At 43.1% G+C, this 13,348-nt stretch overlaps 1 protein-coding gene across 2 annotated transcripts in view; it reads right to left on the bottom strand.

Moving 5' to 3' along the window:
* CNGB3 (cyclic nucleotide gated channel subunit beta 3) overlaps positions 1 to 13,348 on the bottom strand; it is a 312,570-nt gene that overhangs the window by 65,490 nt on the left and 233,732 nt on the right. For both annotated transcript variants that reach the window (XM_068234874.1, XM_068234873.1), the window contains exon 12: positions 1,001 to 1,142. In XM_068234874.1, coding sequence (XP_068090975.1) covers positions 1,001 to 1,142 — 142 coding nt within the window. The remainder of the gene's footprint in view (positions 1 to 1,000; positions 1,143 to 13,348) is intronic.

The following is a 13,348-nucleotide window of genomic DNA, read 5'->3' as shown; positions in this document are numbered from 1 at the left end:
GGATTTTCTTGCAAACCACTACATTTTTTTCCCACTTTTTTAATCAATAGACATTGCAAATACAATTATGCAGATTAAATGTTGAAAACCTGCAATATTGTGTCAAAACACACTAGGCCATATGCAATTCACTCTTTCTCTTGAGTTTTCTCCTAGGAGATAATTTTGCATCTTCAATTTAAATTAAGTTTTTAACACCAAAAAGTAGGTGGAAAAGGACTATCAAAATTATGTTGTTTGCTTGCTGGTGGTGTAAAAGGCATTTTATTTAGTGAGAAAATATTTGTTGAGAAAACATCACCTAAGTAAAAAAGTGAATTGCATATGGCCCACAATGTGAAAAGAAAAATCGTGATGATGACATTGAGTGGAAAAGGGGCCTGAGGCTTGGTTGACATTGGGCATTGCATTGCGCTCATCATAATAGCAGGAACATGAATGTCACGCTGCACGTTATCCATGCATTGAATCGCATACAGTGAAGCATACAGTCAATGAAAAGTATGTTTCACTGTTACTGTAAACACGTGCTTTGCGGTAATACTCTGCATGGGATGCCACACATCTTTAAGCCACACCGGGTGCACTGTGTTGCATCACAGTGCAACGTTACTCGTTACAATGTGGCCAGTACATTGCACTGCAACACACCACTGTGAATGTAGCTTAAGGCTAAGTTTATAGAGAACCAATTAACTTATCAATATGTTTTGGGGATGTAGGAGTAAACCAGAGTGCACAGGGGAAACCCACACAAACAAAGGGAGCGCATACAAACTCTGTGCAGATAGTGCCCTGGCCCAGATTTGAAGCAGGTACCCAGTGCTCCAAGGTTAGAGTGCTATCCACTGAACAACCATGCCCCCGTCTAGTTGATAATGTGCTATTAAAGGCCTGCACTGCCTTCCTAAAATCCAAGTTTGCTCTTTCATAGCATCTATAAACCTGCAGTTTACTTATCCTGGCATTTTGGCATGAAAGTCGCCTGCATTCTCTTTACCTGTCCAATCAAACTTGAAAAGACAAAGACACCAGTGAAATAATTTAGCAGCTGGAAGAGTATTTCAAATCGTGTCTGAGGTTCAGCAAGTCCCCCTATTGTGATTAAGGTTCGAACAGCAAAGTAGTAACATCTCAGATACCTGCAGAGGAAAGAAACAAGAACACATAAACAGCTGGGCTATATTTTTTTCAAAAACCAAGAATTGCCTTATTTACATTTAAAGGTTAATAATAAAGTCAAAAGTAACATTCCTTCCTAAAATCCAAGCAATATAGTCATATTTAATGGATATATAACCCAATAATCTGCACAAGCACACAAACACACACTTGTGCTTACAGTATGTAAACTTGACATTTTTTCTACAGCTCTTTAAATAAAATTTTGGACAATAAGAAAGAGCATGCACATTTTTCAAGTTCGGTCTCGTGGCAAATCTGCTGAACTCAGTGGTAGATAATGTATCCTACCCATTGGTATTGCAGCTTTACATAGATCTCCGGCAAAAGCAAAATATTTCTTGCTAGGGTTGTCCTTTTGGTCATTACACTATCTTCTTGTTGGTCAATACACTGCAGGGGCGGACCTACCAAGAAGCCGCTTGAATAAAGTGATCTAAAGGGTGGTCTTTGGACAAACAGTTTGGGCCACCTGGTGCCTGCCTCCTCTATGCTCTCTCGCCCGCCTTCCTGGCACACTACCCTCCTCATCCAGGCATCCCCGAATCCCCATTCCGTAACGGACTGGTGGCACCTGCCGCCCTTTTCCTATGACATCATAAGCAATTGAGGTGTCGATATATGCCTCTTATCGAGGAATGCTACAGTAAAATCCCATCACCGGGGGAGAGATCACCATGGCCCGTCAGAGGGGAAGCTTTGGCACGCGACCAATCAGGTGGGGGGGCTGGCACCAAACCGGCCAATCACAGCCGCTGCTCCTTTTGCTAACTGGTCTCTTGGAGGGGACCACGCCACTATCTATTGGGCCAATCACTGCACTCGATCAATAGCCCGGAGTTTGTGGGGCTACACATCCTGAGCTATACCAGCCCACATGGTCCATAATATTGGGGCTCTGGAAGAGAGGGGCGGCACAGCCTCCCCCTCTCCTCTAAAGCCATTGCCCATATCATTTACTTTTAAAAGCAGCAAGTGGAACTCCAAACTCCAAAAATTTGACTTCTAATATCTTATGTCATCTTGATAAAGAAAAATAATAAAAACAAACATTTAAAACATTCGTTTTTAGTACCAAAACTGATACAAACTGAAACAAAAACAGGTATTATAGTATATTTTGTTTAATGTGTACCTCAGTTGACATGTGGCATGATGAGATAAACATGTGTATGCAAATTGCAAAACATTTAATAACCAGCCTGTTTTTCTTGTTTTATTTTGTTTCCTGAAAGAGTCAATTTTTAGGCATGGAAGTGACAGCTTCTTTCTTGTTGATATCTTGTCAGGTATATACTGGTAGTAAACATCAATGATAAGGAAATTACAGCCATAAAGCTTTCCTGGTAGAATACAACTTCTGAGAGCAGAATGAGATAGAAAAGGGTCAAAATAGTTTGTGTATGTTTATTTAGGGACACTTAATAGGCTGCCACTGAGCAGAGACAACAAAACACTCAATCTACTTTTTAAATGTTTAAATATACCTAAAACCATGGAATATCTTAAAGAGACACTGTAACATCAAAAAGTTCCCCTGGGGGGTACTCACCTCGGGAGGGGAAGCCTCAGGGTCCCAATGAGGCTTCCCACGCCGTCCTCTGTCCCATGGGGGTCTCGCTGCAGCCCTCCGAACAGCGGCCCGACAGATTCAACAGCTTGTTCAATATTTACCTTTCCAGGCTCCAGCGGGGGCACTGTTGCGGCTTTCGGCTCCGAAGTAGATACCCGATCTCAGTCGGGTCCGCTCTACTGCGCAGGTGCCGGAGACTTGCGCCTGCACAGTAGAGCAGACCCAACGGCGATCAGGTATTTCCGCCTATTTTGGAGCCGACAGAGCGCCTGCGCAGGAGCCGGGAAGGTAAATATTTACATCGCCGCTGTCCGGAGGGCTGCAGCGAGACCCCCGAGGGATGGAGGACGACGTGGGAAGCCTCATTGGGACCCTGAGGCTTCCCCCTCCCGAGGTGAGTAACTTTTTGATGTTACAGGTTTTCTTTAAAAATTGTCAATTTTTAGGAGTAGGAGGATAAATTCAATTGTTTATCTCATCAGTTCATTTTCAGCTCAGGTTCACTTTAACATTTGAAATAGAGGAAGAGCAGGTCTATTTATTGAAACCAGGCATCAGAGCTCTCCATGGCAGCGACAGCAGAGCAAATTGTCCAAAAAACTAGTAGCATATGTGAAAAATGATTGACAAAGCATAACCACCATACAAGAAAAAGACCGAGAGCATTCAGCCTGACAATACTAAACTAATGCGTTTTATTCTAAAAAATGCCTCTAAAAAAAACAATGCTTCAGGCTACGGTATGCCAGGCTGCTCTGCAACACATCGATACCCATTCCAGAGCCTCAGGCGTTGAATTAAACAAATACTGTTATAGACTGGCATGCGATTGTGTAAACAGCCAGAGCAGAATGAGGCAGCCTGAGCATAAATAATGAGCGAGGCAGAGGCCAGAGTTTTATGATGAGTAGAGGCTCTGCTGTACTCACAGACGTCCAAAAATATTTCAACATTTTTCTTTGCTAGCTGAGAATGCAGACGAGGAAATGGAACTTGCCCGAATGCTGTGCTTATTCTCTGCTAATACCTTCTGAATTGCTGACCCAGAACAAGCATGCGGACAGGCTCCTCAAGCTGTACTCTGACTGGTCCATGCTTCTGACAGGTGGATGACTCTGACACAACTACCTGTGAAACAGGTGGTTTTGGCACAGAGCACTCAGCACCGAGTGCCAAAACTAGGCGCCGCCATAGCAGTAATGTTATACTGTGCAGGGCGCGTAAGGGTAATTCGGGGCTCCAACAATTGCTGGACCCTGAATTACATCTCCCTCTGAGTTATGATGACTCTGAGGAAGTACAATATTTTACACCACTGGGGATTTAGCAGCAGCAGGGGGAGCTGTCATCCGGCTCACCTCAGTGGCGGCCTACATATACATATGCACTACCTAACCCGAGGCAATGCTACCTAAGGCAAGCACAAGGGTATGCTCATGCTGGATCCACCTTCCTCTGTGTGTTGTTCATTACTCTCCTCGTTCCCATAATCACTTCTAGAAAAACTTCACTTTCGTGGTAAATTTAGATTTTCAGGCAGGAAGAGCCAGGCTTGCATGATATTCCCTCCTATATCTCTTCCTCTTAAGAAGTTACTTTACCAAAGAATAGTTGTGTGTGTGTGTGTGTGTGTGTGTGGGGGGGGGGGGGTCAAGGAGATCTAAATAATAGATAGATCTAGAAATGATTGCTTCTTGCCATGTAAGGCTGGTCATACACGGGTGATGGGGCCATCAGATCGATCCCTCTGAGATCATTATCTGATAAGAGGGGGACCTACCTGATTGAATGATCCCTCCACACTCTACGCACAGTTTTTCAATAGATTCCAGTAAGGCACCTCTAGGAAGAGTCCTGGTGGTTTTTAACTTCTTCCACTTACGGGTGATGGAGGACTCTGTGCTCATTGGGACATTCAAAGCAGCACAAATTTTTTTGATGTCACCTTCCCCAGATTTGTGCCTGGAGACAATCCTGTCTCGGAGGTCTACAGACAATTCTTTTGACTTCATGCTTGGTTTGTGCTCTGACATGAACTGTTAACTGTGGGACGTTATATAGACAGGTGTGTACCTTTCCAAATCCTGTCCAATCAACTGAATTTACTACAGGTGGACTTCAATTTAAGCTGCAGAAACATCTCAAGGATGAGCAGTGGAAACAGGGTGCACCTGAGCTCAATTTTGAGCATCATGGGAAAGGCTGTGAATACTTATGTATATGTGATTTCTCAATTTTTTTTATTCTTAATAAATTTGTCAAAACATCAAGTAAACTTTCTTCACATTGTTATTACGGGGTGTTGTGTGTAGAATTCTGAGGAAAAAAAATGAATTTAATCCATTTTGGAATAAGTAAATAATAAAGTGATGCACTGTGAATACTTTACGGATGCACTAGATACTGCTTGCTTGGCTGTTGGCAACAGCTGATATCTCCCACAATGCAAAGATAGGAAACGGCCATGGCCATGATATCACACTGTGGGGAGGGGTTTCACCTTATTATCAGCCACACAGACGTCCCTGATGAACTAGGTTAAGGATAAAATAATCGAACAAAGCAGAGCTGCCAGCAAGAATAAAATATTTAAAAACCGTTTAAAAGGAGGGATGTAGGTGGACTCACCTCCCTCAGGTAAAGACCAGCCAATGAGCTGTCTATAAACAACAATATTATTTATTGGGGATTCTCCAAGTATATGCAACGCGTTTCACGGGCAAAGCTCCCGCCTCATCAGGCAATCAAGAGTGGAGAAACAGAATCAGAATCATCTTTATTGTCGCCAAGCACACCGATTGGTGAGCCCGGAATTGCTTGTGGTTCGCATGGCAAATGGCAGTTCAGGAACATATAAAATATATAACATATAACATATAACACCCGGCAAACATATACCACTTGGCAAACATAAGCAAGGCAAAGCAAAACATACACGCAGATATATGGAGCAACACAGAGTCTTGGAGGGGTCAGAATTAACAGCTGTGGGGGACGGTTGCCCTGGGGGGTAGAGTGTCCCGGTGGTGGTGGGGGGGGGGTCTTGTGTTCAGTGAATTCAACAGGTGGACTGCTTGGGGGAAGAAGGTGTTCATGCGCCTAGTGGTTTTGGTGGGGATGGATCTGAACCGACGTCCCAATGGAAGCGTCTCGAAGTAGCGTCTGCCCGGGTGGGAGGGGTCGAGAAGGATCTTGGAGGCCCTTGTCTTCATTCTCGTGGTGTAGAGGAGATCTAGCGAGGGCAGGTGGGCGCCGATGATCTTTTCTGCTGCGTTTATCACTCTGTGGAGTTTGTATTTATCCTTAGCAGTTGTACCGGCGTACCAGACGATGATGGAGCAGCAGAGGATGGATTCGATGGTCGAGGTGTAAAAGCTGGTGAGCAGTTCCCGTGACATGCCGAATTTCTTCAATTGGCGCAGGAAGAATAGCCTTTGCTGTGCTTTCTTCTGAGTTTTTGTAGTGTTCTGCTCCCATTTGAGGTCGTTTGTTAAGGTTGTGCCGAGGAACCGTACACTTTGAACTCTGGTGACCTCGGACCCGTCGATGAACACAGGGAGGGGGCAGGGGGGAGTTTCCGGAAGTCCACGATCAGTTCCACGGTCTTTGCCGTGTTGAGAACGAGATTGTTGTCCTTGCACCAATTACAGATCTTCGTAATTTCATTTCGATAGGGGTCCTCCCCGTTTCTGTCGATGAGGCCGATAAGCATGGTATCGTCTGCGAATTTAATAACTTTGACGGAATCGGAGGTCGAGGTGCATTTGTTGGTATACAGGGAGAACAGGAGTGGAGACAGCATGCAGCCTTGCGGTGCACCAACATTAGTGGTTCTCTCGCTGGAGATGTGACTGCCGAGCTTGACCCGTTGGGTTCTGTTGGAGAGAAAGTCCTTTACCCACCTGCAGAGGAGGGGATCTACCCCGAGATGCGCAAGGTTGTCGATCAGAATGTCCGGGCAGATGGTATTAAAGGCCGAGCTGAAGTCCAGGAAAAGGACCCTTGCATAGGCCCCTGGTCTGTCAAGGTGTTCCAAGATGTATGCTAGGCTGACATTGATTGCATCGTCAACTGATCGATTTTCCCTGTAGGCAAACTGGTGTGGTTCGAGGAGGGTGATGGTGGAGCGCTTCAGGAGGGCCAGCACTAGCCTCTCGAATACTTTCATGATGACGGGGATCAGGGCTACGGGTCTGAAGTTGTTGAGCTCCATGTTCCCTGGTTTTTCAGGGACTGGTATGATTGTGGACCTTTTGAAGCAGGAGGGGACCCCCTCTCTGATAGGGATCTGTTGAAGAGAGAGGTGAGGATGGGAGCTAGTTGGTTTGCGCAGGTTCTCAGGCAGTGTGAGGAGACCCCATCCAGGCCTGAGGCTTTCCTGGGAACACATTAGAAAGTCAAGTTCTGGTAAGAATGCCAGACTTGACTTAGCTTTCTAATGTGTTTCTCCACTCTTGATTGCCTGATGAGGCGGGAGCTTTGCCCGTGAAACGCGTTGCATATACTTGGAGAATCCCCAATAAATAATATTGTTGTTTATTGACGGCTCATTGGCTGGTCTTTACCTGAGGGAGGTGAGTCCACCTACATCCCTCCTTTTAAACGGTTTTAAAATATTTTATTCTTGCTGGCGCCTCTGCTTTGTTCGATTATTCTATTGATTGAGTCCAACCTGGGTGGAGGGGTGCATCCCCATCTGTTTTTCCTGTTTACAGAGAGCGACATTTTAAATACCTGAGTGGGGTCAGGTTATAATTCTCCCCACTTGCCGTTCCAGTGGTTGCCTTTGTGGTAACCCAACCTTGTGAGTACATCTATTATTAATTTTCATTAATTCCATTCCATACTGACATACTGCACCATATCGGGCTCTCGGTCTCGTTTTTGTCTTTCTAAAGCTAGGTTAAGGATAAGATTTCTCGTGAAAATGGGGGTTTTGGCCACTGATTAGTATGAAGTTCAATCCTGGGTTATAGTTACTCTTCAAGGGGAGTAAATGGGGTGCATTTTTAAAGTTTCACCAATTGACTCAAGAAAAAAATTGAGTATTGATTAACGCATGGGAAAATTAATGAGACCAAAACTGCTGCAATCCAACATTGCAATGGGTTTAAAACTTAATTTTTCCTGCTAAAATTTCAAAAACTTTTTCAAGGTCTTTTTTTGACATGTTCCCTCTATTAACCAAATATAGCACATCTGGTGACAGTAGCACATACAGGGATTAACAATGAGTCAAAATCCGCTTTTACCATTACACTGGTTAAACCACTTCCCGTCCAGATGACGTGAAAATAAATCCCTGCACTCTACTCCCTACAAAATCCTAGATAACACTGTTTATTTATCTCTGAGCTAATAACAATGCTACATAGTTGTAAAGGAATGACAGCAAACCCTTCTCCTCCTCCCAGGGAATTCAATGGTAGGGTTTATTAGTAAACAAGTTTAGATTATTTGGTTGTGATAATTATTGATAACGTTATCGCCAAAGTAATCAGAGCTGAGCTGAACTATGAAAATGACCATGGTAGGGAAGTGGCTTTCCCCTCTAATTTATAAAATCGATTTTTTTCAAAAACTAAAAGGTATTTTTGAAAACTTTTTTTTACATGTTCCATTGGTTAGCCTTAAAGGAAACCTGAGATGAAAATGATTGGTGTATTAATACTTACCTGGGGTGAAAAGTGTGACAGGACGCCCAGGTCACGTATGCGCAGAAGTGCACAATTGGCCACATTACTGGCGGGGATAACAAGAAAATGAAGTGAGGGACAGGACAGTGAGGAAGCCCATGCACCTCATGGGGCTGGAGGAAGATCCAGGTAAGTATAAATAAAGCAATAATTAATATCTCAGGTACTGTACTAATATACATATTAAATTTGGTGTTTATTTTATGTATGAGGGCTTTGCAGCCAACTACAAAGTTTGGCCCATTAACTTCAATGCAAATTCGCAAAATGGCGAAAAAGCTTGTGATTTCATGAAACGTTAGCAAAACTGGTTTGGTCAGATTTACTCATCCTTACCAGGCAACTGACATTTTTGTTTTTTAAAATATTATTAAAGTGGGATGAAAGTCCATATTAATTCAAGAAATAATACAACACAAATCATCCAGTAAGAAATACTTGTACTTATTTAGCTTACCTATCTGTTGTTTTTTGTGTTCACTGGCAGATTTAAGAGAAATGTGAGGTGATATAAAGAATTTAATTTTTCTGCTTATTTCCATCTTTACTGTTTCTCTTTGATGCAAAGTCACTTCACATCACTTCTGCCCTTTTTCTTCTTTCCCTACACGGCTTACTCCCACAGCTCCTCCCACAGTAAACATCACCCAGACAACAGGCATAGGCCTCGTTCACATTGTCCAACTAGTTTACGCCCCTGAGTGTATAGTGTGAAGGGGGCCTTACATCACTGTGTAAACTCTTGGGAGGGTTCAATTCCCTTCTGTCCATAGTGTCCTTATCTAATCATAAATGTGAATCTTTCTGCTATTTGCATGCTGTGATAACCTTGTTACTGTATCTAAATAAACACCCCAACACAATCCAGCTGGCACTGCACAGTCAGGTAGACAAAGTCACCAGAAAAAAAAGGGGGGACATATATGTAAAAAAGTTCTAAGACCGTTATTGCAAAACTATATAAATTTATTAATCTTAATTATTTAAATAGAGCAGTGCAGCGAACGTCCCATCCGTGCCAAACCCCCATAAAATTAACCCCAGACCAGAGGACCCACCACTGACACAATGTAAACCCACCAGCACGGAAGAAAAACCACCTCAGGTAAGTCTCCCTGCTAATATCCCCAAGTGCACTGGATAAGCAGGCCTGCTGTACAAAGTCCTCAACCCAGATTGCCTAAAGTAATCCAACTTCCGTTCATATACTGCCAAGGAATCAAATCATCTCCTCACTGGGTCTCTCTTCATAATAACATATGACTCATGTCCAGCACGTCTAAATTAGGAAAATCATGTCCGCATGCAACTGCTCAAAGTTCAGTCCTCAGCGGGCACCTGGATATAACAGTGATTTCGTGGGCATAAAATGTGCTTATTCAGCACCCTGCTAGGTGCTTACTGTGATGGTGCGTCTCTGCGTCTGGATGAAGTAGCTGGGTCACCGTGCATGTGCTCTACCCGGCTCCGGTTGCGGGGGAGTTGATGATCAGATTGACGTCTGCCTCTTATCACCGTCAGGGACGTCTCCCTGTATGGGGAAAGTCTATGTGTTACAGCCAGGGGGACTCCCTGATGCCTCTCGTCTCCAGGCGGGTAAACTTGAACGCCGCAGCTAGCGTGGGGAAATTCCTCCAGTTCCCGGCTGACGTCACTTTCTCTCCTAGGACAGTGGCCCAACGCTACCAAAAGTATTAACGCGTTTCAGCTGCGAGCCAGCCTTCATCAGAATCAAAAGCACTTTACGTTGCCATCTTGTGGACATTTATAGTCGCTGCATTGCAGGATTTCCTTTTCCCTTTCAAAGGTTAACTCTTTCCCTGCCAAATTGCTTTCCTCACTTCCTTAGATGCAAATACTGTGCATATGTATAACTTTTTTAAAGTTATTTTTCATACTTACAACATATTAGGGGAGGGAGAGTGGAGGGGGGGGGGGGGGCATGGAAACAAGGAGACCAAACCCCTCATTCATCCACCACCATACACACTACTACCTTAATATTATTATTTGTTTGACCAAAAGAGACGTGGGCCACAATCACAAGAATACTTTTAAATGTAAGTCTGAATTCAAACCTTTGAGTATTAGGCTATTGCATCTATAAATCCACATGCATTTTTTTTTGGTACGAAATTTTATCAAAATCACCCCACCTCCCACTTATTTGCAACCTATAGATGCCTCTGTATTTTAAACCTTCTGGATTTCCCTGATGAAACTCTTCAAAATGTACTGCCAGGGGGCTGGATTTCTCCTTCTTCTTTATATCTTTCACATGTTCCTTGATTGTGGAACCCACATCTCTCTTTGTTTTACCCACATAAATCTTTTCGCAAGGGCATATTATCTGGTATATCACTTTGGTGGTCATGCAGTTAATGAAACTATTAATCTTGGAATCTTCTGTTCCATCACTATTGGTAAAAGTATTTCCCTGCTGGACAAATCTGCATACTTAACACCCGGAGCACGTGAACATGCCCTTTAAGTTGCTAATTTGTGGAGTCACTGTTTCATGCCTCACCAACATGTCACTAAGGTTTCTACATCTTCTGGCCGTCATTTGTGGTGCATTTCCTACTATTTTAGCAATATCGCTATCCAATAACAACACTCCCCAGTTTTTAGTTAATACTTCACGCAGCTGCTGCCAGTGGTTTCCATACCTTGTTATAATGCGTGTAACCTCACCATCATTATTCTTTTCCTTCTCTTTTTTCCGCAGTAAATGTTCTCTCTCTCCATTTTAAGGGCCCGCACGTACACCCTCCTAAGCATTCTATTGGAATAACTTCATTCCTTTAAACGTTTTTCCAGCGCTTTTCCCTCTTTTTTATATTCATCCAAATCAGCACAATTGCGCCTAATACGCAGACATTCTCCTGTGGGGATCGACTTAATCTGACTATGGGGTTGGAAGCTCCTGGCATGCAGCAGCGTGTTGCCTGCCGTTTCTTTCCTGTAAGCTCCTGAAATCAATCTATTCCCTTCTCTTCTCAAAGTCATATACACAAGTCAACTATTATTATTATTTAGTTGTTCCACAAACTTTTTTTAAGGAGACCTCATCTCCCTTCCAAATCATTACAATATCATCAATAAAGCGCAGCCAGAGGACGACATGCTCGCCGAACCCACGCATGCCATACACCTCCTCCATCTCCCATCTTCCCAAGTGCAGGAACGTGTAGGCTGGGGAGCATGCCGCTCCCATGGCCACGCTCCTTATCTGCTGAAAAAACTTTCCTTCATGTTGGAAATAATTGTTCTTTAAAATCAGTTTCATCAGGTCCCACACAAATTCATTATGAATTTCCTCATGGGGTCCATAATATCTGTCCAGATAGAAAGCAAGAGCCTCCAACCCCACTTCATTTGGAATTGAAGTGAAAAGCGACTCCACGACCAACGATACAAACAAACATTTCTCTGGCAATACTACTCCTTCCACCTTCTCCAATACCTGCATCGAATCCCTGACAAAAGACGGTAACCCCATCATAATGGGCTGTAACTTTTTATCCACATATTTCACTACCCTCTCCAGGGGACCCCCATTAGCTGCTATTTTGGGTCTCCCCGGGAAATTACTCACATTTTTGTGGGTTTTTGGGATAATATACTTTATGGGCACATTGTATGTCTTCACCTCCATGAATTTATATTTTTTTTCCAGGATTACATTTTCTATGTATCCCCAACTGATTTTATTATTGATTAATCTCATCAGGTTGGGCAGAGGATCACCCCTGATTCTACGATAATTCTCCTTATCACCCAACAAACGTTGTATTTCCTCATTGTATTTTGTCAAGGGGAGCAACACCACGTTGCCCCCTTGTCACTCTTTTTAATGACAGTATCGTGCCAACCACGAATTTCTTCCAGTGCCATTCTCTGCCCCTGGTGAGATTGTTTTCTCCCCAGGACTTCCAATTAATTGACTTCAAGTCCTGTTTTACCAGTTCCAAGAACACTGCTGTTGACCGATTAGTTGTCAACACTGGCATGTATTCTGATTTGTTCCTTAGTTCCGTATGCATTTTCCTGTTGGGCACCTCCTCACTCATATCCTTCTTCATGTTGATTTAATAACACATCCAAATCCCAGTCATTCGACCCCTGATCATCATTATTTTCCCCAACAATGGAGGTGTTCGAATTTTGATTATTTTCCAGGTGCATCTTTTTCAACAACACCCATCTCAAAAATAAACTTATTTCCTTATTCACCTCAAATTCATCGCCCAAAGCCATAGGGCAAACCGTTAAACCCATGCTCAACACATGGTAATGGTTCTCATCCAATACATGATCAGTTAGATTGATGACATTGTATGACTCTAATTGACTACATCTCGTAGGACTGTGCCTGACCTGGTTCTCATCCCCTCTTCGAAAAGATTTATGTGGGTAAAACAAAGAGAGATGTGGGTTCCAGAATCAAGAAACATGTAAAAGATATAAAGAAGAAGAAGGAGAAAGCCAGCCCCCTGGCAGTACATTTTGAAGAGTTTCATCAGGGAAATCCAGAAGGTTTAAAATACAGAGGGATCTATAGGTTGCAAATAAGTGGGAGGTGGGGTGATTTTGATAAAATTTTGTACCAAAAAGAATACATGTGGATTTATAGATGCAATAGCCTAATACCCAAAGGTTTGAATTCAGACTTAAATTTAAAAATATTCTTGTGATTGTGGCCCACGTCTCTCTTGGTCAAACAATTAATAATATTAAGGTAGTATTGTGTATGGTGGTGGATGAATGAGGGGTTTGGTCTCCTTGTTTCCTTGCTCCCCCCCACTCTCACTCCCCTAATATGTTGTAAGCATAAAAAATATCTTTAAAAAAGTTATACATATGCACAGTATTTGCATCTAAGGAAGTAAGGAAA

This window comes from Hyperolius riggenbachi, chromosome 5, assembly GCF_040937935.1.
Source record: "Hyperolius riggenbachi isolate aHypRig1 chromosome 5, aHypRig1.pri, whole genome shotgun sequence".
Lineage (NCBI taxonomy): Eukaryota > Metazoa > Chordata > Amphibia > Anura > Hyperoliidae > Hyperolius > Hyperolius riggenbachi.
Note: the sequence above shows the minus strand (reverse complement) of the source record. Positions and strands in the feature narration are given on the sequence as shown.